General features: G+C 36.6%; 2 protein-coding genes across 2 annotated transcripts in view; one reads left to right on the top strand and one right to left on the bottom strand.

Moving 5' to 3' along the window:
* Nucleotides 1-13,511, top strand: part of LOC129283329 (small subunit processome component 20 homolog) — a 78,514-nt gene extending 65,003 nt beyond the window's left edge. Inside the window, exons 47-56 of the mRNA XM_064114026.1 lie at nt 2,812-2,922; nt 3,501-3,650; nt 5,508-5,627; nt 6,389-6,583; nt 7,855-7,993; nt 8,310-8,668; nt 9,353-9,547; nt 9,898-10,036; nt 10,595-10,740; nt 11,832-13,511. Of these exons, the coding sequence (XP_063970096.1) occupies nt 2,812-2,922; nt 3,501-3,650; nt 5,508-5,627; nt 6,389-6,583; nt 7,855-7,993; nt 8,310-8,668; nt 9,353-9,547; nt 9,898-10,036; nt 10,595-10,740; nt 11,832-11,963 (1,686 nt within the window). The 3' untranslated portion in view covers nt 11,964-13,511. The remainder of the gene's footprint in view (nt 1-2,811; nt 2,923-3,500; nt 3,651-5,507; nt 5,628-6,388; nt 6,584-7,854; nt 7,994-8,309; nt 8,669-9,352; nt 9,548-9,897; nt 10,037-10,594; nt 10,741-11,831) is intronic.
* On the bottom strand, nt 12,732-26,923 carry LOC129282428 (uncharacterized). Its single transcript, XM_054918327.2, has 13 exons — nt 26,680-26,923; nt 25,062-25,238; nt 24,324-24,538; nt 22,551-22,692; nt 22,010-22,124; nt 20,987-21,055; nt 20,145-20,281; nt 19,771-19,858; nt 18,165-18,329; nt 17,530-17,706; nt 16,430-16,513; nt 15,163-15,375; nt 12,732-13,911 (listed from the first exon to the last, which is right to left on the bottom strand). Exons 1-13 carry the CDS (start codon nt 26,778-26,780, stop codon nt 13,804-13,806), a joined length of 1,791 nt encoding a protein of 596 aa, XP_054774302.2. The 5' UTR covers nt 26,781-26,923; the 3' UTR covers nt 12,732-13,803.
* Nucleotides 26,924-27,271: the final 348 nt, after the last annotated feature.

Here is a 27,271-nt window from a genome sequence, read left to right as displayed (position 1 = left end):
TTTTCAGTGAGGACACGTTTTCAAAATCCACGAACATCGGAAAAACCGTGAAAAATTCACTTTTTTAGACCCCTTGTTTCCTAACTACGATGTATAGAATTAACGATGGTGATATTTTTGACGCGAAATATGGTGATTTAGTAAGAAAATTTCCCTTTTTATTCGAGGTTTTGCCCTTTTCGCCGGATGATTTTGTATTGTGGAATGAGTTAGTGAATGAGTCGTGTTTTGGTGTCTAGAGTGTGTTGGTAATATCATTGATGAGTCTGCTGACCGGCTGCTAAAATTACCCGGCTCGGCCGGCCGCGCCGTGCACATGGGGAGGCTCTGCTGCAGTTACTCAAGTTAGATCTATCCCTACGCAATGTTGAAATTGATCTGTACTTTATTTTTTCGAATAATTGTCAAATTTGTGAGAAAGAAAGGAAATTATCAACTTTCGAGTCAAGTTGAGCCATCGGAGCTGAACGCCAAATCTACTTGCTTCGCTTGCCTAAACTCCCGGCGCCCGAGTTGCTGCGCCTCAGCCTCCCAGTCTCACCGGCGCACCGCAAGTGCAGTGGTGGTTGCGGGTCGGGCGTATGCCGCCGTAAGCTTCGGCTCCGTTTTTGTCATGGCTGAAAATCTGCTTTCTTATGCCAACAAGCACTTATCTAATAAAGTTTATGATATAACCTTGTCCTCAGTCACTACTCCTGTGTGGTGAAATATAAACATGAATAAGATGACAATGTTTGGCTTATTTTGATGCATATGATAGACTTGATATAAATGATAAATAAATGTTAGATTTTTTTGCACTCAGTTTTTAATACAGTAGGCCAACTTGAATCTGAATTAATGATACAAAATATCCCTTGGCCCAAAACTCAATTGTATTCTTGAAATTATTTTTTTTCTGATTAAAAAGAGAATCTTTCCAGAAACTTTCCAACAATAGAGGGCATCACAATTTATTAAAAAATTAAATTATTCCTAAGTCTATATAGATTTCAATGAAAACAAATCACACCTGAATGAAACTGGGTGTATTTTTTGTCACAAACGTGATATCTTCAAGACCTTTGTTTTACATGTAATGTTTAATTGACAAATGATATTATATTACATATAAGTAGACTAACGTTACATGTAGGTCATCCTGTGGTATGGTAAATAGGGTAAATTTGCTTTAAAAGGGGTAGAGAAATGCTAATTTTACATGCAGAAAATGCAGAGTCCCTACCATGGGAGGGGGAAACCATCTCGCGCGCGACCCGTTCAGGGCCCTCGTGGCTTTGATACTGATTTTTTATTATCAAAGGTTGGCAGGTATGGATCTTGGTCGCATTGCCAATAGGAGGATCTCCATAGCATTAGTGATCTCGACATTCAAATGCTCATAACTCTTTTATTGCTAGTCCTATTTTACTCAAACTTTTGTTGATCTTATTTTTTGATTTTTCTGCTTTCACAAAAGCTAACTTGCTCCAAGAGTTTCATTCTCCTTTAAAGGGGAATTTCACCCTTTAAAACAAGTTTGTTAGTAAAATAGCATACAAAATAATAAAAATACTGCTGAAAGTTTGAGAAAAATCTGTCAGAGATTGAAACAAGTTATTAGAATTTTGATTAATTGATATAAATTTAATTGTTTATACTTTGGTGTCATAATGATTTCATTGTGATGACATGCCTAGTGCCAAACTATATGCTACATGTAGTTTGTCATCTGATACTAATAATGATAAATATAATTAAAGGGGAATGAAACCTTTGGAACAAGTGGGCTTGTGTGGAAAGAGAAAAATCAAAGAATAAGATGAAAGAAAGTTTGAGAAATTTATGAGCATTTGATTATTGCGATCACTAATGCTATGGAGATCCTTCTATTGGCAATGCGACAAAGATGTGTGATGTCACATGTGAGCAACTTTCCCTGTGAGGGACTATAAAATTCCCCTAAAATGTCCTTTTTTGCTCTTATAGTGATACAAACTCTTTATCCATGATGTATTCTTTAAAAATCGATACTACATGCCCTCTTAAAGAAATAATACATGATCTACTGATACATGTAGATGTGATAAAAGAGGCAGTTTAAGTCAAATATAAAGAAAAGTAATGGGAAATTTGTTCACAAGTGACATCACACATCTTTGTCACATTGCCAACTGGTGGGTCTTCATTATGATACTGATCTAAACTTCAAATGCTCATAACTTTCTCATTATATATTCAATTTTTCTCAAACTTTTGTTGATCTGTTTCTTTGATTTTTCTGTTTTAACACAGGCTTTCTTCTTTTACAGGTTTCATTTTCATTTAATAGTTATTGATAATATCAAGAAATATTCGTGTCCGAGGTGCACAAGTGTTCTCACCCCAGCTTAAAGCTTCAGTGATCACTGGTGTATTCTATCTATGGAAGTTCATTGCAGCATCTGTCCATTTAACTTGAGGTGTTTGATTTGTGGAATTGCCACTCCATGTATGTATATTTTCTTATCTGGGAGGGGGGGGGGGGGGCGTCACGTCATGGTCTAGTGGTTACGACTCTCATCTTTCAATCTGAGGGACATGGGTTTGATTCCTAGCCATGGTGTGTTTTCCTTCAGCAAGAAATTTACCCACATTGTGCTGCACTCGACCCAGGTGAGGTAAATGGGTACCCGGCAGGATTATTCCTTGAATGCACCAAGCGCCTTTAGCAGCTGGAGCTAAATCTGGGGTAATATATAGTGCGCCATTGAACAGGCAGCTAGATAATCAGCGCCTCATAATTATTACTATCAGCATTATTACAATGTATGGATTTTTCTTTTCCTACAGGCCATTATGACCCGGAAGCTCGTAGCTCCTGAAATCCATAGCATCATGGGTAAAATCTCTGACCTCTCCGTCACACAACAATCTAATGCTGTCAGATTACAATGCAGACAGGTAGGTTTATCATTTAGATCAGGGATCAAATATGAATTTTTCTTATTAACATTCAAATATATTTGTGTTATTGCCCCTGCCTTTAAGTGTAAGGTCTGCACTACCTACTTAGTCTTATTCTCATCCAATCTATTGATTGCGAATCGAGTGTCACACGTGATTAGTCTCATTCTCATCTAACCTATTGCCCAAATTACCATTATTTACAGCATATTGCTACAATGTACTATTGCTTCTTTTACTCAAATATCATTGTCGTGGTCTAGTGGTTATAATAATAATTATAATAGATATTTTTATAGCGCTTTATGATTCATCTTTCAATCTGAGGGATGTGGGTCCGATTCCAAGCCATGGCGTGTTTTCCTTCAGCAAAAAATTTACCCACATTTTGCTTCACTCAACTCGGGCGATGTGAATGGGTACCCAGTGAGAAGAAATTCTTTGAATGCTTGGGCGCCTGTATGGCAGCACAGCTAAAGCTGGGGTAATAGCAGCAGTGCTTTGCATACTCAGGCAAAAGGAGCTTTATAAATCCAGTTATTTTATTTTATTATTACTAAATATATCGTCCACAGGTGATGCATCAGTTTTTACTAGACTACCCTCTTGGCAAGAAGTTAAAGCGCCATCTCGAGTTCTATGTGAAGCAGTTGAGTTTCAGTGTAGAGTCTGGAAGAGAGTCTGCCTTAGAGATGTTAGCGACCATCTTCTCATCCTTCCCCCAGGTAGGGTAGTCTTAATGACACAAGTTTTCATTAACAGTTAAAAGCTACTAAAATCCTTTCATCTGATTGGTTGATTTAGTTTGTTATAGAAATTATGCATTTTTAACAAATTTTCATCAAGAGGGAACATTTTCACATTGGTTTGAGATCATGTGTTTAGATTATTATTTATATGAGGTGGTTCTAATTCGAGTCTGATATAATTTCTCAGAAATACAAGGAATTGCAGCTATGAATTTTGAAAACGGAGGTGACGTTCCCATATGTTAATTATTGGTAATAATGATGATGGTTATACATGTAGGAGAGGAATGTAAATGTATCAATTGAGCAAATATAGAAAGTTATTACATAAAGATAGTGAAGTGTTTCATGAATTATATCAACATATGAGCCAGGATATACCATGAATTAATTAAAAAATAAAGAATTTGAGCAACCTTTGTATATATGTAAGGCCCATGGAGGTAACATAGTGTAGATCAGGGCCCCGTTGCATAAAAAGTGCTTTTATGGTAATTTTGCCATCCAATGGTAACTGCCATGGTAACGCTGATCAAGAGCCAATCAGAATCAAGGATTCCATACAAGTTACCGTTGGATGGCAAAGTTACCATAATGGTATTTAAATGCAACTGGGCCCAGGGATATATTTCATAAGACTAGTCATAGTAACAAATTTGCAATAACAGTTAAAGGACAAGTCCACCCCAATAAAAAATTGATTTGCATAAAAAGAGAAAAATCCAACAAGCATAACACTGAAAATTTCATCAAAATTGGATGTTAAATAAGAAAGTTATGACATTTTAAAGTTTTGCTTGATTTCACAAAACAGTTATATGCACATCCTTGTGGGTATGCAAATGAGGAGACTGATGACGTCATCCACACACTATTTCTTTTGTATTTTATTATATAAAATAGGGAATATCCTATTTTTCTCATCATTGTCAAGTGAAACAATGATTAATTCCTCCCTGAACATGTGGAATGGGCATTGTGTAATACTATATGATTCAGTCAAGTTGGTCCTTATTGTCAAATCTATAAAAAATGAAATATTGTATAATACAAACAATAAAAAACAAATGAAATGGTGAGAGATGGACATCATCGATTGTCACATTTGAGTTGTGCATATCACTGTTTTGTGAAAAATAAGCAAAACTTTGAAATGTCATAACTTTCTTATTTTACATTCGATTTTGATGAAATTTTCAGCATTTTGCTAGTTTGATTTTTCTCTATTTATTCAAATAAACATTTTTGTGGGGTGGACTTGACCTTTAAAAGCTACTGAAATCCTTTGATCTGATTGGCTGGTAGGAAATTTGTCATAGAGATTATGCGTTTGTTTTTATTTTTGAAACTGGACCCTGGATGTATTTGGCTTATATCTTGTTTGCACCCTGCTTTCAACAGAAGGGTGCAGCGGTGAAAAATAAATCACACACGTCTAGATCTAGGGGGTGTTTCACAAAGATGACTTAGAGTCGCACTTAAATACCTAGTTGCGTGTGGTATAAAAGGCATGACCGCATTGGTCCGATCATGCCAAGAGGACGCGCACTACTGCGTATTGATCAATAAGATTGTGCGTTGCATATCATATACGCGTCGACATTCAAGTGCGACTTTGAGTTGTGTTTAAACCTTTGTGAAACATCCTGCTCCTCCCCCGGACTTGGATAATCCTATGAAAGCTTTTATAAATGAATAAGTTTATTCTTATCCTTTGACATACATACATGTAACACACTCTATTTAAATGCATTTTAATGCTGGAAATACCTTACTTTTGAGGATAAAAGAAAAACGATTGTTCATCAGGATATTTTTCATTTTATTATGCAGAAACTTCTTGTCGAGCATGCTGGATTGTTCTATATCCCCATGGCAACGAGGCTTGTGAATGACGACTCGGCTAATCTTAGAAGACTCAATGCACTGGCAATTGTCAGTCTGCTTGAGAAGGTCAGTGAATGCTTGACTGCAATTTTTTTAATACGGTACATACATGTATAGTGCATGATTTGCAAGTGTACATTCCGTGTGGGCCACATAATATTATGCATTCTTCCAAATGAATTAGCCCCACTTACCTAGACTTTTAGGCCATATTCTGAAATTTGGTTTAATTTAAACTCTGGTATAAAATTGTAGTTTAACTATGGATAGCCAATTGTGACATAAGCTGTGAGCACCGAAATCGGTAGACTAGCTTAGTAATATAGGAGTGCCTTGAGCACCTAACAAGGTGAATACGTGCTCTATATAAATCCTATATTATTTATTTATAAATCTCTAACAGTATAGGTTCATAGTATCAGCTCATTTGACTCTCAAATCATTATCAACTGTCTGGGAAGGATAAATAAGATAATTGTCTTCATTAAAGAATTAGGAATGAGCACACTAAACATAAGAAACATACCATGTGAACAAATTTTGACATATTTGGCTTCCCATAATTTTAGCACAGAGTTTCATCTAGAACATGGTGTAAGTTAAACCACAGTTCAGAATATAAGCCTTAGGGTTTAGTGTAATTAGATTTTAATGAAAGTGAGACAGTTGAAAAATTGACAATGGAATTATGAAATCTTATACACCAACACATATCAACATGCATTACTTTGTAATTATACTATTTACAATAAACAAAACTCACTCATTTGATTTAGTTCGAGTCGTTTCTTTAGCATTTATTGATTCAATTTTAAATCTCAAAACAGTTAAGCCTGGAGAAGCGTGACGAGTTGTTTGGCATAACCCTGCACTGGTTGAAAGATATCAAACCCTCTCATAAGAGATTAGCGGCTCAGCTGATGGCTATATTTGTGGATGCGGAGAAAGAAAATTTCAGTCGACGTCTTTCGGAGATACTACCCGTCATCACGGATATTATCAAACCAGAAAATTTGATAGAGGTAAGTAGATCACATTGTGAGCGCGTCGTGGTCTAGTGGTTCTGACTCTCGCCTTTGAAACAGAGGGTCGTGGGTTTGAATCCTAGCCATGGCGTGTTTTCCTCCAGCAAGAAATTCATCCACACTGTGCTGCACTCAACCCAGGTGAGGTGAATGGGTACCCGGCAGGATTAATTCCTTGCATGCACTGAGCGCCGGTGTTGGTACATGCAGCTCGAGCTAAAGCCGGGGTAATAATAGCAAGCGCTTTGTATCCTCAGGCAAAAAGCGCTATATAAATCCAGCTATTATTATTATTATTATGATTATTATTACTAGATTAGATGTAGGGCCCATTTCATCAAAGATAAATTCCACTTGTGGTATCAATTTTGTCATGATTTCGTACAGAAACAAATAAAGTGACCACCCAAGTGTTTACGGATTGATTTAAAAATGTTGCAAAGGATTCTGGAAGACATTGGGTTATTGTTTGGAAATCAGCAAAATTAGCTTGGTATCCCATCAAATGTCTAGAACTAATTTTAATTCAATTGATTTACTTTGATAAGAAGATAGAATAGCTCTGGTCTTCTCTGATGGCTTGAATCTTTATATCCCAATTCATGTTTTTCATATGGAGTAATATTAGTCAAGTTTTGATTAGATTGGATTTGTTTCCATCAGATGCCATTTGATATGATTTCAATTGATTTTATTTCATCAATTTTATTTAATTTGATTTAATTCCATTCAGTTAATTTTGATTTCATTTGATGTGATTTGAATTTGTTTCTTTCAGCTTGATTTGATTTAATTAACTTTATTTTGATTTAATTTAATTTATTTTGATATCATTCAATTCCATTTGATTTTGATTTGATTCAATTTGATTTAATTTAATTTCACTTTATTCAATTCAATGGGATTGATTTGATTTCATTCCATTAAATTTGATTTCCATTTGATTTGATTTAATTCAATTCACTTTAATGTGATTTGAATTCCATTCAATAAGATTTGATTTCCATTAAATTTGATTTCCATTTGATTTGATATCAATCAATTCATTTTATTGTGATTTGATTTCCATTTGAATTGATTTAATTCTATTCATGTTAATGTGATTTGAATTCCATTCAATTTGATTTGATTCCATTCAGTTTGATTTCCATTTGATATGTTTTCATTCAATTCATTTTGTTATGATTTGATTTCCAATCAATTTGATTTATTTCATTCAATTCATTTTAATTTGATATGAATTCCATTAAATTTGATGTGATTTTTAGGAGGAACTAGGAGAGGAGAATGAGGTGAAAGCTCAGGACCATCTCATGTTTCATATCATGTCGGCTCTGTGTAAAATCACCAAACAATGTCGACTTGCTACCTTTAAAGACCAACCTGAAACGATCACATCTATGTGGGGTAAGTGAGACCTAGGAAAGCACTCAAAAGTCTGTAATTATGCCCTGTGAGGTCCACAGATATTGGTTCAAGCATGGTTTCATGTGTTTGACCTTCCCGATGATTGCTCCATTGTTTGGTCTATGCAGAATTTTGAGGAGTAGGAAGAGGAGGAGGGAGGAGGAGGGGAGGGGGGGGGGGAAGGGAAGGGAAGGAAGGAGAGCTAATGGGAGTAAGGGGGTATATCTTTCTTATCTGCTGTACAGAAGACATTGAAGCCTTCCTTTAGATCACTTACATACATTTTTTCTCACCCTTTGTTTTTGTATTTTTTTAGAATCTCTGGAATCGCATCTCCTGCACCCTCACTCCTGGGTTAGACTAATGGCTGCCAGACTCTTCGGAGAACTCTTTGCTGCCTGGCAACCGCATCATCTGGTTGCCATAGTAACGGGCAAAAATACGTCCGAAGCTGCACCCGTCACCCCTTCATCTGAGCGGCATCAGAAGAAGAAAAAGAAAAAGAAGGGGATGACGATTGCTGGAGATGGAGGAGGAGAAGGTGATCTCAAAGCAGACGACTGCAAGAGGATGGATTATCTCCATGGTAACCTGGTGCAAAGGATGCTGGGATTGGCGGATAAGTTCTGTAAGCAGCTTAATTCAAGCATGGTCACCAAGGAGTTGGCAGAACAGGTAAAATGATCTTTGTTGACTTGTCTTAATTTTTCACTTTTCAAAATGACTCGGCAAGAACTATTTTGGGATTGTCGAGTGTACATGTATATGTATTTCCCTAGCCGCTTTTTTCTTCATTGCTAGAAAACTATGTGGTAGGAAAGACTGAGACAGTTGCTTAACATCGATATCTTTATTTTTACACAGAACCAAGAATCAGAGAAAATATCACAAAAGCATTACATGCTTGTAATTTTTGTTTGAGCAATTTTGAATTAGATTTACCCTGTACAAAGAAGGTTTAGGGAATAAACAATGCTGATTCAATATGCGCGATCAGCAAATCGTATCGCTCTTTTATTTGCAAAGTCAATGCATGCGGATACAACGGTTTGTTACCATGTATTTCCATATCAAGTGCATGTAGCTGTTGTGACCTTTGGTACAGGACATGTTTCCCATGGGATTTGCTCATTTTCTCAAAAACTTGTATGGTATTGCCTTGAAAATCTACCATATCTCATATACTAATAGAAATTGCTACCTAGAAATGCAACCATACATGTATATAGAGTAGGAATTGTACTTTCGTTTTCCGAAAAGATCTCAAAATTTATATTCTGACCAAATTCGAATGATGCAACGGTTCGGATGAAAGCCGACGTGTCTTGATGGATATTCATGTGCTGTTGTAATTTTCAGGTGATCAAGAACCTCATCTTCATTTCCAAAGTGGTGAGGAGATTGAAGCCTGAGGATAGTGTAGAACAGATAGAAGATGAAGACGAAGAAGCGGAAGAAGAGAAGAGACAAGAATCGACAGAAGAGCTGAGTATGTCATTGCTTGTTAAGAGGATGAGCAGGATAGCAGCTACTGAGGTTGCAAAGACTCCAAAGGTAAATAAAAAAAGAGTCTCAGTTTTTTGTGGTACAAAAAAATTGAAAAACATAAACATCATAGAATTTAGGAAGAACATGAAATCCACATAATCTCACTCCCCCCCCCAAAAAAAAAATACAAAAAAAAATCCAACAAGAAAAGTCAGAGAAAATCCTGAAAAATTCAATAAAACAAAACTGTACATCAGAGGAAATACGTTGGCAGTGTTTAGTGTGTGTTTGCTAAGCGTTATCTACATGTACATGTACATGGAAACTTACATTTTTGTCATCCAGGTATCGCTTTGTCCTAAATTAAGAAATTAATGATTTTTTTGTAAATTCCATTTTGTATTTGTTCTATGCAGGTCACCCTAAAGAGGAAATCGGTAATCAAGTGGATGGCTGCAATGGCGTTAGACCTAGGTCAAAGTTCACTTCAGTGTTACCTTCCCAGCATGCTTCATGTTGTGGGTCGAGAGGTCAATGACCGGTCAGCCCAAGCTGGTAAGTTAACAGGCAGACCAGTAGAAAAGATGCTATATAATTCATATGTATTATTAGAAAAAGAAAAGGAGAAAATGTATGTCATTTCTCATTTTCTTTATTTCTGATAATTATCATTTGTCACTATTTCAGGAAAACAATCATGTGTTTTGTTTTGTTTTTTTCATAGCTTATTTCCTCTTGTATCTCCCCCACCCTCCTAACTTGCTTTTATTATACCCCCCAGGAATCAGTCCTCAGTCCGTCAGTCCGCTTCAAACTACCAGTACTTCCTCAATTTTTAACCAAATCTCATGAAATTTTGAACACACATTGGTCTTGGGGTAAAGATGTACAAGACACATTTTTCGCATGTGTTTGCAATTGTGTTGCCATGGTAATGGTATATTATATCAAAAATTAGGGAAATATTTTGCCTGAACCTAATTTTTCAGTTTATGACCAATTCTCATGAAAACAAATTTGGCACACACATTGGTCTTAAGGTAAAAATGTGCAAGACATATTTTTTACATGTGTCAGAAATCGTGTTGAGCGAATTCCCTTTTATCCAATTAGATCCTGAACTGAAGACGCTATGTCAGGAGGTCCTGGAACTGTTGAAGAGCCTAGTTGGATTAGATGTATTCTCAGAAGTCTATGCGTCAGTCCAACGTGATTCCAATGAAACCAGGTTGGCCAGGAAGAGAAAGAGAGCTCTAGAGGTAAGGTTATTGCTTATTGTATAGTAGCCTTAAAAACGGACATACTGAAGCTTTTCAACATTCACTCATCGGATGAAAATCTACTGAATGACTAGAATGCTAGAACGAAACAATATATGATAAAACCGAATGCGATTTTACTCTCATGAGTGCGTGTCGAAAGCTTCAATATGTCCGTTTTAAGGCTCTTTACGATTTTGCGGAACCAAGCGCTTATTTACTGCTCATTGTAAAATCTTTCCTTTCCAAAGATAAAACAAAATTGGGGCCGCTTCTGCCTAGTAAAAAGGTGGTTTTTTTTTTCATTATCTCTCCTCCTTTGGCTGGGCTACTTGTTTTTTTCTGTGCCTTAGCTAGGCTAGAAATTTGTTTTGAAGGCTCTGAATCAGACTACATTAATCTTGAATTGTATTTATTCAGTCTCTCCTCACTTTTTGGTGAACAAAAAATGTGAGACTTGAACCTTCGCCAATAACGATCTAATGATGTTGCATGGCCTTACCAACCGCGCTGCACACCAGTTGCTCGCAACTTACCCGCAACAAAGTTTTGAGCATATTCAAAACTTTTCTGCAGGCAACTGCGTGTGAGATACGTGCGTGAAGCTTACGATGTGCTTTATTAAGCTTGAAAATATCTCAGCATTCATTTTGGGTAACTTATCGTTGGTTTAGAGGTGGCATGTCAAATATTATCTTCATTGATAACAAAAGAAATCACATGGGAAGGAGTACAGCATTGTTCAATATACTAAAACCAATTAGCCATTTTGTAGCCATTTTGAAAAATAGCAAGAAAACAGGGTACTCTGACAATTAAGATTATTCCATAAAGGCCCTGTCACATCACTCAATGCAAGCCTTGCATGTGACTTACAAGTGACTAATTTTGCTACCCGCATTGACAGACCTCGTTGCGGTATATCCATTGGCTCTTATCGCACGTCGATCATGATTTGGCCCTGTTATGCACACGCTTACGTGCATTATTTGTATATTGTTGGTTTTATTGTGGCTGGTCCCATATTGCAGAAATACCCAATATTATTCTATTCTCTTATACAGTATCTCTTCTGCATGTTGTTTTTTTAGGCCGTGGCTGATCCTGAGAAAGCCGCTCTGAGGAAAATGAAGAAGCAACTCTTGAAGAAGGAATCAAGGAAAAGAAAGCTCCAGCAAATGAGACCTACATATCATATAACTAAGAGACCTAAAAAAACATGAGAGGAGCCCAGGGAATGTATCGATCCTAACGTGTGATGGAAATGGATTGATCCTTGTAAGAAAATACGGTTTATTTTTTATGTGTCTAATGCCATTTCGTCCAATTACCAACTCGTCTACTATTATTTGGTATACCATCAGTTCGTCCACTGTCAACATAGCCTAGTCCCCACTTCGTCTATAACCAGTTTGTCCAATAGCCATTTAGTCCATGTACCATTTGGTCTAATTGGTTAATGTTAATTGGGCAAAATGAATGAAAACAGAATGGATATTTGACCAGCTGGTTGAGACGAAATGGTCATAGATGAACTGGTGATTAGATGGAGTGATGATTGGGCCATATTGTTATTGGACCAAATGGTTGTTAGACAAAATGTTGATGGACGGAATGGCATTAGACTAAATGAAGGTAGACCATGTTGTGAGTGGACGAGTAGTTGGCAGTGGACGATTTGGCAATTTACTGAAGATATGTGCAGGGGCTTTGGGTACCTTGTCAACCGTCAGAGCAGTGTGTTTCCTACAGGAATCCTCGAAGAAGCTTTTCATTACCAATCCTCACATGATATGCAACACCCAATCTTATTGATCAATACCTAGTCCTCTTGGCATGATCTGACCAATGCAGTCATGCCTTTTATAACGCACGCAACCAGGCGTTTAAGTGCAACTTAAATCTGTGTGAAACACCCTCCTGGATTCAGGTTTCTCCAGTATGGCTGCGATATTGTGGTTTATCCAAGAATCATGCAACAAAACAGTATTTGTATTTAAGGTCTTTAATATCAGTAATTATATATATGTATAAAGTATCTTATACTGACGTTTTCAATTTACATTATGTATATCAATTTATATATACACTTTATTAAAGCTCAAGTCTATGCCAGCAAACATTTGGTTGAATTAAGAAAATTAAACAAGCATAGCAGTGAAAATATAAAAAGTGGATATACCTAAAAAATAAGAAAGTTAGAGCATTTAAAAGTTTTTTTTATTTCAAAAAAAAATAGTGGCTTGCATATCATGGACATTATGCAAATGAAGGGGCTAATGATATCACACACAATTATGTCTCACACTATTTCCTTACATCACATGAAACACTTCAACTTAATTTCCACCAATTATTTGCATAACATGGTCAGTCTATTCCTCATGGGACTTGAAAAGTTATGTGTTTTTGTAAAGAGCTTCTTTAGCATCTACAAACTTTAAATGTTTGATATAACATTTAATAAATACAAAATAAATAGTGATTTTCCGCTTCCTCATTTGCATTCCTACTGTGATGTATATTACATTGTTACATTAAATTACATTACATATACAGTACATGTTCACGTTTATAAGTCTATGTGAAAATAAGTTGCATTAAAAATGCCATAACTTTCCTATTTTACTGTCAAATGTGATTTTTTTTTAATGCTATGCTTGCATGATTTTCTGTTATTTTCAAACTTGTTTTGGTGGACTTGGCCTTTAAAGAAATTGCACACGAGTAACAATAAACCTCTGTCCGTTTTACAGAGCATTAATTTAGAATCTGTGAGATTGTTATATATTGCTTGAAATAAGAGACTTATTGTTTTGATGATTATTTGAGAAATGGGATGGAAGTCTTTGTCCGTATATGGAAGTTCATTAAACTGGGCCTATATAATAAGCCTACATTGTTGAGAATGTTGCATTGTGGGAAGTGAACCAAGTCATATAGGAGATGCATGTAGTTGACTACTTGAGGTGGTGCTATTATTAAGATTTCTGGTTCGTATGCCTTTGAAGATGGATCTGGGAGAATCGCAGGTCATAGTGATACGTTGGGCAAGGTCTGAGCTCAGATGAAGTCTTCTGCTTTCTTGCTAAGATCACAAACGCAGAACGGTAGAGGAACTCGTTTGTCCCAGCACACGTCAAATCTCTGGTACAGACTCACTTGTTTCACCTGCAAAAGGGCGATAATATAAACTATACCATTGGTTGAAGAATCAGTCAATAGTTCTGCTTGACCTGCAAAAGGGTGATAATATTAACTATACAATGAGTTGAAAAGAATCAGCCAATAGTCTAAAGATATGTCTCCTGTCACTCCCAAACCAACAATAAGTCACTGAAAACAAATTTTGAGATTTGTATTGAGCTTGAAAAAGCACATCCTAAGGTTTAAAATGATACTTGTCAAAATTGATCAACAATAGCCCATAAAAGAATTTGATTGATGAAATTCACTGAGAGCTCCAAAGAACAAGGCGGAAAGAAGGTTTGAAGCTCGGGGGTTCACTCAAGTATGAGATGTGCACATGGTGTCAAAGGAAACTTGTATTTCAGCTGTTATTCAACTTTACAGTCTTAAATTTTGACAATATAAACAAGAATTACACTTTCAAATTAGCTAATTAAGTATATTCTACCTTTTCAATACGAACATTTTGTGTTAGCTACATTGTATTGACAGAATCTCCCCCAGCAACTTATTGTTGGTTTTGAGGGTACATGTAGGTCATCACATATGGACAGCAATAAGAGATTTGGTTGTTTCTAGAGCCTCAAGGGGAAGATAACTGTGCCCTGTGCCTGAGCACGGTCATAAATTTTTGCAATAGTAAATATTGCAATTGTAGTGCTTGGAAATTTTGACTTACATCAATTAGTGATAATTTAACAATTTAGCTCCAATTTGGTTAATAGTATAAGAAGCTATATTCATACTTTAAAGTCAACTTATGGCTCCATATTGCAAGCTTTGGGAGTGATTGTTCAGCTGATTTATTTGATTGATTCTACACGAGAAAAGCAATAAATTGTTTTTAAAAAAAATACTGTACTGTACGATCTTATGTTTTAGGGAGTTTTTGCTCCGCGATGTATGGAGGGTTAAAAACACGGTAAATATATTGAAAATGCCTGTCAAATGACAAAGGACAGCTGGGGGGGCTTTGTAAAAAATTGGTGAACCAGTGCAGCAGTTTCAGAGCAGACGAAAAATTACAAGTTTGTCATTATTCCAGAGTCTAGGATGAAACTGCTGATTTGATCAACCAATTTATCATGACGGGGAATTCTCAGTTGTGCTTTGTCATTTGAGTCGTCCTTATGTCAGAGAGCATAAACTCTGGGCCTAAGCTTTTTTATAGCTCTTAATACATCAGAACCACGTCTCTACGTGCTTCACAGATTTACCCCGGTTATTTCTCACCTGTTTTATATTGTAATGATTGTCAACGACTAGATCCCAGATTGTATCCAGTTCAATGGTCTGGAAAGTCATGTGATAGCTCCGCCGGTGGGTCGAGTTGAGCGGCTTATTTTCATTTTCGTTGATGAAAACATGAAGCAGCCTCTTGAAACTAAGATCCATACACGATGTGGGTCTGAGAGAGAGACTAGGGTCTGCCTTACTCAACTGACTCTAACGGTAAGACAAGAGAAAGTAGAAGTAGTAGTGAATCCAAAGTTTTAAATCTGGTTTCATCCCTTTTCTATGGGGGTGGCAGGATTTACATGTACCTAGCAGAGATCCCCCCCTCTCACCTCCCTTCACTTTGCCCTATTCAGTGCATCCTCAACCAAATCCTCCTACTCTCCACAAACCTATTCCCTGCCTTCTTTGGCCAGAAATATATTTAAAACATTAAAACAGTGTGAAAAATTGAAAAATTAAGAATTTCAATATGCTATATTCGATGCAGGTTTCACTACTAGCTTAGCCGGAGTTATATAAGAGCACATTGAGCACCTAGCCAGGTGGATACGTGCGCTATACAAATCCTATATTATTTTATTTTTAATACCAGACACATCAGGGTAGAGTTTCATGAAAGGATTTGTCAGACGTTTTATCCGACAAGTATTGCTTTATCTGACAGTTACCATAGAAACAACGCCCCTCGGTCAATCACAATCAAGGAAAGTTGTCAGATCTGACAACTCATCAGACATGAATGTTGATGAAACACTCGCCAGGTGGTAGTTTCGTAGAGCTGTTCAGAAGTTACGAAAGAATTTACGCACGCCTGGTGACCTCTCTTGTTGTACATGATATATGCTATGTAGCTGACTTTAAGACCAAAGATCATGTTTCAGTCGTGCGTAAAATCATGCGTAACTTTACCAAATAGCTCTATGAAACCTGTAATGATAATTGCATCTTTCGGATTTGACCAATCAAGTTGACTCTTGGGGCAAAAAGTACATCCTTTATAAAATATTTTAGTCTTAATTTTTTACACCCTCGCAAATTTGACCCTAAACATGTATCTTTCCTAGCGAAAATAGATACCCTTTTGTCATTATTTTAGTATTTTTGACACCCTTATTACGTTACCTACGTAACGTGCCTTATCTTGAAAAAGACATCCTTTTTACATGTTTTTTGGTCGCGCATGGTATCCACTCGTCAATGTAAGTGGCCCCCCCTGGCCATTATACCCCCAACTTGTCTGCTATGTGAAGCAGCCACTTACCTGACTATGAAGACTATTTATATGTGCTACTCCAAGCTCTGCCAATTCTTGGTGAAAATGATTACATTCTTTGGCTGGAAGTTTCTGTCGACAACAAGAACAGTGAGAACAATTTGAAGATGGATATATAAGCAGGATCTAAGAATACATTGTATAAAACATCTGAATACAAGAGCATTGTTTGTTGAGGATTCTCCATTATTGTTACTTTGCCAAGGTGCCTTCTACCATTAGAACCTTGAACTTGAATGTCTGCTAAACACTCTGCTCTATGCTTGGTACCCAATGGTGCTTTCGTTTGAATATGCAAACAAGCAATTAAAATCCTTAACAGCATCCATAACACACCTGGTGGGTGTTTCATAAAGCTGTTCGTAAGATAAAAGCAACATCAAGAACGAATGGTGAACCTTTTTTATGCGCTAAACCATCGCCAATGGTGTACCATTTACCAAAAGAAAGGATCATCAGTCGTTCTTAAAGTTGCTCTTATCTTACGAACAGCTTTATGAAACACCCACCTGGTGAGTGTTTCATAAAGCTGTTCGTAAGATAAGAGCAACATCAAGAACGAATGGTGAACCTTTTTTATGCGCTTAACCATCGCTAATGAATATACCATTTACCACAAGAAGGGATCACCAGTCGTTCCTAAAGTCGCTCTTAACTTACGAACAGCTTGGTGAATGGTTTACACCAAAATGTTCATTGGCGATGGTTCAACTCGTAAGAAACGTTCACCAGTCATTCTTAAAGTTGCTCTTAACTTAACAACAGCTTTATGAAATGGCCCCCAGGTGGTTGTTTCATAAAGCTGTTCATAAGCTAAGAGCAACTTCAAGAACGACTGGTGATCCTTTTCATGCGCTAAACCATCGTCAATGAACAGTTTCGTGTATACCATTTACAAGAATGGATCACCAGTCATTCTTTGGAGAGAAATGACCCTGAAGATAATGTATGAGTGATTCACAAAGTAAGTAGTCTGTGATTTCACTGACTAATGGTCTGATCCAATCAAAAGCATGCATTTTATTTCAGTAGCTTAAAACTGTGGTCCTTGAAAATCACTATTCCATGAAACACTGCTATGATCTCACCTTCATGGTTCCGCACACACAGCTCCATATCGGGATATTGGCCTGCTCGCAACCTCTCTCGACCGGAATCTCGCTCTGAAATATATTCACTGCTTTCTCTCCTTTAGCACCTTTTACCCCCTCAATGTTTGGGAAATGGAAGAGGGATTTCATGCTGGTGTGCAGGTCTGCGTGAGCCTAGAGAAAGATAAAGTAGACATCTTTTTTTAAGGGGATAGGGGCAAGAAGGGAGGGGAGGAGCGGATGGTTAGGGAATGTTTCAATCTGAACTCTGTAATGGAAAACTCAGATACATTGTTAATTCCATGCCCCCCTCATAACCTGGTGGTGTATTAGAAAAGTTGCAGTTAATCAAGATCACAAGCCAAATATATTTGAGAGCAACTTATAAAACACCTAAAGACAAAGATGGATTGGCGCTCTGTGTTAGAAATTAGAAAAACTTATGTTCACAAAATTTGTAAGTCAAAACGTACAGATATATTTAAATGTAAAAATTTCCTCTTTTTAATAGTATTGTCAAGCATTTTACTGTTTTCAAAATTCTTAAATCAATTTTCTATCCTTGACACAATATGAGAACATATCACGATTGCGTATACTATGAAAGATGGACCAAAGTAAAATTAACTTACAATATATCTTTGCTGGTTGATGGCAAGGTTATGAAAGACGTCGGGTCTCTGATGTAGCATCCATGTTGGCATGGTAACCGACAAGAAAGGGAGGAGTGTCTCATAATGACTTCCAATATGAGATGGGTCTTTCTGGAAGGGCTTGCCGTGATCACCAAGCAAAAACTGAAATGGAAACAAATTGAGAGATTTTAGGTGCAATACTGAATTTCCCATTATAAAAGTATGCCATAAAGTACCAATTTCCCTGTTATAAAGTACCACCCGATTCACTATTCCCATTTCCAAGTATCACCTGATTCATTATTCCCATTATCAAGTACCACCCGATTCACTATTCCCATTATCAAGTACCACCTGATTCACTATTCCCATTATCAAGTACCATCTGATTCTCTATTCCCATTATCAAGTACCATCTGATTCACTATTCCCATTATCAAGTACCACCTGATTCACTATTCCTATTATCAAGTACCACCTGATTCACTATTCCCATTATCAAGTACCACCCGATTCACTATTCCCATTTCCAAGTATCACCTGATTCTCTATTCCCATTATCAAGTACCACCTGATTCACTATTCCCATTATCAAGTACCACCTGATTCACTATTCCCATTATCAAGTACCATCTGATTCTCTATTCCCATTATCAAGTACCATCTGATTCACTATTCCCATTATCAAGTACCACCTGATTCACTATTCCCATTATCAAGTACCATCTGATTCTCTATTCCCATTATCAAGTACCATCTGATTCACCATTCCCATTATCAAGTACCATCTGATGATTCACCATTATCAAGTACTGGGATCTTTCCCAGTTATATCATAATTACAATAATGGTGAAGAAATCTATTGAATTTATCATTTCATTGTGGTTGATAATGCTTTGAGTGCCAAATGTGATATTGATCATCTATTATGGAGATTGCATATGGCTTTCCATAGTTGAATCACAACTACAGACGATTGTTTAAATTAAACCAAAGGTCAAAGTACAGGCTAAGTTCTTTTAACTGGTACTAGAAATGCAAACTGCATACATGTATACAGTGCATCCCAGAAAAAGGAAACAGGGATTCTCATGTATATTTTATTTAAATACAAATGGATAACGATACTTCATTTACATCATCATACAATTCAATTATTCCTCTCTATTCTGATACCTAACATGAGACGAAATTTCAATGCTAAAATCAGGTCGCACAGAAAAATTGGACAAGACTGGTTCATGACACGACGACCGTCAGTGCTTATGCGATGATTGGCTGATTAGCACTTCTTTTTATCCTCTTTTTTTAATTAGTTTCTCTCACTGATCCCTGAAATGATCGAGAGTGGATTCAGATTCACAAATGAGTTTCTGTGCAAATTGTTTATAACGTGCCTCAATATTTATTGATTGTAATCTGCCATGTGTGAATTTATTGCTAAGCTGTTGGTCTCAAATTAAAAATGGCATTCCACTCTTACCATAAGTATCAAATTTATTGTAAAAACATTTTTAATAATTGTGAAATCTATCTCTGAAAATGGGTTTCCTTTATTTGTGGGATGCATTGTATATTGATACAATGTGATTTCGGTCATACCACCACAAGATTTTTATCCTCATTAAGCAGCGTCTGTAGAACTTTAGATAATTCATTGTCGACTTGGTTGACTGATTCCATCTCTCTCCTGAAAATGATTGAATTTGAATTTTTTTTTTTTTTTATTAACAACATAAGACATTGTTACAAACAATTATTGCTATTATTAATTACAAACACTTTCATACAAGCATATTCAAACAATAACAAATGAAATGTATACAAGTCATGTATTTCTTTATTTGATGCCATTTCTTCTTCTTCTTCTTCTACTTCTTCTTAATATTGTCATCATTATTATCATCACAATCATTATTATGATTTTTCTTTAGAGGGTGTTTGCGAACTGAATATAAAAATTTCAGAGAATATACCTGTGACCCGCATTGAGGTCCAGCGCAGCCCACTTGGCAGGATGAGGATGACGTAAAAAGTCCCTGGTGTAGTTGAGAATATGTTCATGTATCATGTGGTTGCCTTCACACAAGCCTGACAAAGAGGTGTAGGAAACCTGCCGAAAAATACAATCCATATCCAAGGTAATTGGTCTTCCACAAATGGGAATTTTAATTTATAGGACAAGTCCACCCTAACAAAAAGTTGGTTTGAATAAAAAGAGAAAAATCAAAGCGTAACACTGGAAATTTCATCAAAATCGGATGAAATAAGTATGGTTTCAGTGAAGTCCTAAAAACAAGCCTTAGATTGCCCTTCTTCAGGTCTGAATATCAAAAATTTTCAGCTCGCGCTTGCAATTTTTGATTAGTGAGATACATATCATGTTCATGACTACAAGAAGTGCTTCATGTGTTTAGATGTAATTCTAACAAATGCAGCAAGCGCTTGGCACTCGCATTATGACTATGGTGAGATATGTGTGCTCTTCATGAATTCCTACAAGAGTCCTTAAAATGTCCTTGTTTGGTGTTCATGTATACACAAAAAATTCAGCTCGCACTCTCCTTGTTTTGTGAGAGTATCTTGATTAACCAAATTTGCTTATAAAATCCCTTTTTAGGTCTGAATATAAAAAAATTCAGTTCGCGCATTGCGCTCGCATTATTGATCAGTGAGAAACATATCCGTTTAATGGCACAGTACTTAATTGGGTTAGTATAACTGGCAATTGAGCGCGCTTCGCACGCCCACTAAAGGACTCAAAATTTGTGCTGGTGCCCCCCATGCCGTGACCCACGTTACGCCACTGTAATCTTACCCGTTCATTCTCCCGCTGTTTCCATCCATGCTCAATATGAGGCAGCACAGGGGGTCTGTATAAACAAGCCTAGAAAAGGAAGCAAAGGAAAAATATTGATCATATAGTCAAATAAAGGGTCTTCATAATCAGGGTTATAATAGCAAAGAAAGAAATGAAAGTATGAAATAAGGAACATCACCCCATAAAACTAACCAACTTATGAAATGACTCTAAAATCAAGCAAAAGATTGATAGCTGCTCCCGCTAAAACTTCACAAAGTTTTCCTCTCTTATACTCATCTCTAAATACAAAAGAGCTAATCAAACACCTCTCAGAGTGAGATGACGGATTAGTCCTGATGGAATGAGATTTCAAACTTTCAAGAGTGTATTTTTACTTTTTTTTACTTTTGGAGTTTTGGAGCATCTTTTTTACACTTTCACTCCAAAAAAGGTGAGAATTCACTCTTGAAAGATTGACATCTCATTCTATCAAGACTGGTAGCTCATCTCAATCTTAGAGGGGTGTGATAAGAGACCAAATTAGCTCTTTAGCATTTAGAGAGTGTTCCTTACCCAGGACGTAACATTTTGTTCGTAGTCTAAATATATATCATGCCCATTGAAATGATTACATTTTTTTTATTTTACCTTTCTCATTACAATAAAGGCATAACAATCACACTATTATGTTGAGGAAGAGAATGACTAAATAACTTTTGAATATTACTTTTTTTTAATTATTAATATCAAATTGCAATCATCGTCAGATTCAAATTTCACAATGCATTTTGAAGAAAAAAAAATGTTCATGAAAAGTTATCAATCTCAAATATTTCTTTTGAATTTCATTATGTGAAATCTTAACTCCTTCTACATCATAATGTGAAATCTCCTCGATTCCTCCTTAAATATGTTGGGTAGATAAATGTATATTTTTCTGTGCATTGAATAATCGCACTTAAAATGATATCTTCCAGATATTTTACACGCGCTAATCCGGATTGCAGATAAATTGTTATAAATGGTTGTCATGGATACCTTACAATGTGTTCGAGTACCCATCATACCGCTACCGTTATCAACACCATAGCTTGTTAGATACCCTCTGGACTCTGCATACTGCCATATCCATTCTGATATCTCTTTTCCGTAGCTAAAAGGAAAAGAGAGAGAGAGAGAGAGAAGTAAAGGGGAATCCAACCAAACATAAAAAGTTGTTTTTAGAAAAAAATAAAAAGATGAAAATTATATAGTCGTGTGGTCCAGTGGTTAGAGCATTGGACTCATAATCACAAGGTTTTGAGTTCGAATCCCCACTCTGCCATTGTCTCCACTTTGATAAAAAAGACCCGAGTGTAATATCTGTCGTCTATAATGTCAGCCACTATGACTGATTAACCTAGACGTAAAACGTTTCCTAGGTAATTGGTTATATACCAGCTTGGCGTTTATTACCAGCAAAAAGCTGTCCTGTCGAGTTCCTACGGGAGTTACCATAAACAGAAACAGAAACGATCTGAGTATCTGAGGTAAGAACCAACTGCTAGTAGATCAAATAAATAAAAATCATATAACTCACATTCTCTGTCTGACTTTCTCCGCATCTACATTTTCATAAAGTTGTCCGGTGAAGAGAGGGGTCAGGTTGAGAACCGTTGCACTGCTGATTCCATTGAACCGATTAAACATGAATGACTGATGGGACAAGCCTAATGACATTCCTAATTTAAAAAAAATAGTGCACAAAAAACGTAATTAAAAAAAGGAAGATAAATCATGGGCAAGGGAGTCCAAATGACCACCGGATTGTGTGGTTTTTTTGGAATGGACAGCTACCCCCCCCCCCCCCCCCTCCCCCATTTTGGCTCAGCAACCTCCCCATCCCCACTTTCAAATCCGTTCTGGGACCCCTAAAGCCTCCAAGACAGAAAAAATGACATTTGACCCTAATATGAAACAACTTTCCTAGGTAATTGGTTATATACCAGCTTTGCGTTTACCAGCAAAAAATGCTGTCCTGCCGAGTTCCTGCGGGAGTTACCATAAACAGAAACTTTGGGACTGCAAAAAATTGAATGGATATATTCCGGTTCCATGACAATTTCTCCGGCGACAATTGCTCCCCTGTAAAATTCCACACACTGACGGATTTATTAATTTCAGGCCTTGATTTAACACTTATACCCTATCCTAACCCTAACTTAACTATACCGTTAAGTGGCGATTTTTTGCTCACCCCACCCCAATTTTTTTTCTTTAACAGTTTTATTCACACACGGAGTAATTCAGAGATCACTGAGATCCACAATAATTAGAAAGATTATGATTAGAGGTAATTTGAATCATTTTTTAAGGTAAAAGCATATAACAACGTGCCCATAACCACAATCAAATTCATAGATAAACAAGGAGGTGGAATCTTAATCAAAGAAACTACGGTGGTAATGGGGGTGCACTATTTGGCAAAGAGTAAAAATTATTTTGTCATAAACATCTTGGCATTTTGTAATTTATTTCTGATTTAAGCTGCGGAACGCATCGTCAAAGCACGAATATTTGATAACCTTATGACCATTTCGCTTTCTCTCGTCGAAATCTTGTAAACATTTGCAAAGGTTTATGCTAAGTCACAGCCACGAAATTTTTTGTGACTACAGTACACTAAAAACTAATAATACCGGAACAACTGGAGTCATCGTGCGATACCTGGAGAATTTTAACACTTTTCCACTAATTGTGCATATTGTTTCTTTTTACCTACTTGTTTTTTCAAATCGACTTGTTGAATGTGCTATACTTACACATCAATGCAAAAACAACTTGTAAGCAAGTAGAATAATAACTACGTTTAGATGTTCGTTGGTATTAAAATGGGGATCCCTAATATGTTAGAACCATGTTAAACTAACATATTTTTTATATCGTATGCAACTATTAACTTTATGGCTTACTTTTCATATTTTTTTACTTGATCCTAATCAGAGTCAAAATACACATCATATCATTGGCGTACAGATGCATGGGAGCGGGAGGGGAGGTTGATAGCACCTGACTCCTCACCCCCCCCCCCCCCCCAAAAAAAAAAAAAAAAATCACTACGGAAAAAACAGGAAAGAAATGAAGGGGAAGTTGGTAAAATAATATGAAACAATTTTTTGAATTACTTGTTAGTATTAAGTGTCTCATTTCTGTTCGCTCGCAAGTATCTAGAAATTCGACGTACGCTATGTTCAATCTGCCTCCTCGTTTTAATTTTTTAAAACTTAATTTTAATCAGAACAATACTGTAATTTCTAGATTATTTTGAAATATCAAATAAATACAAACCTTACTACCTTGAAGAATTACCTACCGTCATAATACTTTCGCAGCATGGCGGCAGTCTTGGGCAGTCCGCACTTCCTGTGAAAGTGGGCCCTCGAAGTTGAGTCTAGAACTATGGTAAGGATAGAGACCGGTTTCCACTGGGGTTCTTTGAGGCGGATAGTCCTAAGTGCACTTCCTTGGAGCCAATCAACGCCGGGTTTTGGGATGAACTGCGTGTGGTAATTGTGAACGTCTTGAAATCTGAATAACCAAAGCATAATACATCGAAATATACATTGACAAAAATTATAATCATACTTGCTTAAATAACGCTAAACCTCTTTCAGAAGTCTCTGAGCGCGCTACAATAAGGAAGGATATTAAAACAAAAGTAAAACAAAATGTACATTTTTTGTACAATGTTTACTATTTGGAATTCATTCGGAAAGCTAAAAGAAAGGTTGAAAAATGTTTGATTATATAAACTTAACCACATTGTTCAACTTTTAAGCAATTGATATAGAAAATTAAACATTGTTGTTTATATCTTAAACATTCGTTTAAGATTTCAAAATTATCTGATTGTCCTGTAACGAAAAATACAATTAACAATTAAACATGACTGTAAGTGTATGTAAAACAATTGTAAAATATCCCAGTTTAGGTTGTATAAACCGTTTTCACTGTGTAGGTAATGGTAGAAGCATGGTAAAATTATTAGTATAACTCTTTCATTTTGTTTTTTCTTCAAATTTTTCTTCTCTATATCTATTTGTTAACTCACAGCTTATTTTTGCAGGCGACGTCGGCATATTCGGTTTCCATGGAGATGTTTTGCGCTCCTTCGAAGTATTCCCAAAATGGCGGTTGTCTGAAGTTGTCCGGTGATAGTGCGAATTCGGACTCCGCCCTATCGACCTGATTGACTCGAAACATCCCTTTACAATCAACTGAAATAACTCTGAAAACAAAGAAAATAACGTGATAAATGACAAGGGTGGTCTCTTGGAGGTGTCGTGGTGTAGTGGTTCAGTCATTTGAGTCTGAAGCCAAGGGTCGTGGGTTCGAATCCCCATCCGGTATTTATGTCCTTTGGCAAGGCACTATTCACGTTTGTTACTCTCCATCCAATGACCATGTTTACACTAATTACATGTTAAGCGCTAAGAAATACAAAGTATGAATCGCTACATATAAATGTAACTATTTGTTTCCTTGATTTGCTTTAATCATGGGTGGCGCCATGGGGGGGGGGGGGGGGGTCATGAGTCGCCCTACCGCATGAATTTTCAAGCAATAAAAAAGGTGGAAGAGGAGAAAAGGATGAATCTGAATCTTCTGAGTTCCTGCCCCTTATCCTCGAATGGATATTGACAACAAATAAGAACGTTAACGGTCGAGATATTACATAGTTATTATTTGTTTTTAGTACATTTGGGATAATATACGATAATGTCTATATTGTACGCCATATATGGGGCATTCGTTTCGGATTTTCTTCAAAGTTTCTTTATGTTTGTTTATTCCTATACATGTATAACCATATACATAACGTGACTCTGCAATGAAATTTCTCATTAATTATTCTTGTTTTATTAGTGACGTAAATGTTTCGTGTAGGAATAACACATTCAGTGATTACTGCTATAATCGGATTTCAGTTGAATTTATGAACGTGGGCAGACTCTTGAGTTCCCGAATAAAATACGGCGCAAATGTCTAATTGATCACTAAAACCCTCGAGACCAATGAACTCGCTAAGGACTTCGTAGTGACTTTAGTAACATATTTTTCCATCGTTAAATATTAAACCAATTCCACCCATCAGCCTGTCTTTCTTCATCTTCTTCTTAAAATTGTTTTTCATTATCTCCTTTCCGGACTCTTTCAATCCTCTTCCTCTTCCTTTTTCTTCTTCTTCTCCTTCTTCTTCTTCTTCTCCCTTCATTCTCCTTCTTCCCCTCCTCCTCCTCTTTCTACTCCTCCTCCTCCTTCTTCTTCTTCTTCTTCTTCTCCCTTCATTCTCCTTCTTCCCCTCCTCCTCCTCTTTCTACTCCTCCTCCTCCTTCTTCTTCTTCTTCTTCTTCTCCCTTCATTCTCCTTCTTCCCCTCCTCCTCCTCTTTCTACTCCTCCTCCTCCTTCTTCTTCTTCTTCTTCTTCTCCCTTCATTCTCCTTCTTCTTCCCCTCCTCCTCCTCTTTCTACTCCTCCTCCTCCTTCTTTTTCTTCTTCTTCTTCTTCCCTTCCTCCATTATCTCCTCCTTCTTCTGCACTGTTGTATTCCTTTCTTGTTAATTTTATGAAATTTTCAATAGTTTTCCCTTTTCATTGACTATACTCTTTTCATCAACCCTTCTCTTTTTTTATACCTCTTCTTTACCATCAACCAATAATAATTTTACCTGTTAACTGGATCGTACGTGCTAAATGTTGGAACCATCTGGCACTTCCATTGTATAAACTCTCTACACGTGTATGGGGGCGTGTCCATACTCGGTATCATACACTGACTGTCACTCGACGGACCAATGGCAGAGCTGAAGAGCCGATCACGTGTCTTCTTGAGTTGATCGATAGCAGCTTTTGTTTGGTTGATGAGGCTCGATGTTTGTGATTTGATTGGAGGGACTATGTTGGCTGTGTGATTATCTTCAGCAATGGATGAAAATAGAAAGGAAAAAATCACGTTAAAGTCATCCCCTTTAGTATCTCTTGCGCCCATCATACTATCATCATAATCACCATCATTATTATCATCATACCTGTTGTCGTCACCATCAACCAACGATCGTCGTCTTAAACATGATCAACATGAGCATCATCAACATTATCATCACCGTTTCACCATCTTCTTTTTCTTCTACTTTTCATTCGTCATTTTATTCTAATTTATCGTTATCATTATTCTTATTTCTTTTTCATATATCATTTTCAGTGTTCAGAGGAATTGCTTCCTACAATTACGCATGCACCTGGGTGTATATTAGAGTGGCA

The sequence above is a fragment of the Lytechinus pictus genome, chromosome 19 (assembly GCF_037042905.1).
Source record: "Lytechinus pictus isolate F3 Inbred chromosome 19, Lp3.0, whole genome shotgun sequence".
Lineage (NCBI taxonomy): Eukaryota > Metazoa > Echinodermata > Echinoidea > Temnopleuroida > Toxopneustidae > Lytechinus > Lytechinus pictus.
This window is presented reverse-complemented; position numbering and strand designations above follow the sequence as displayed.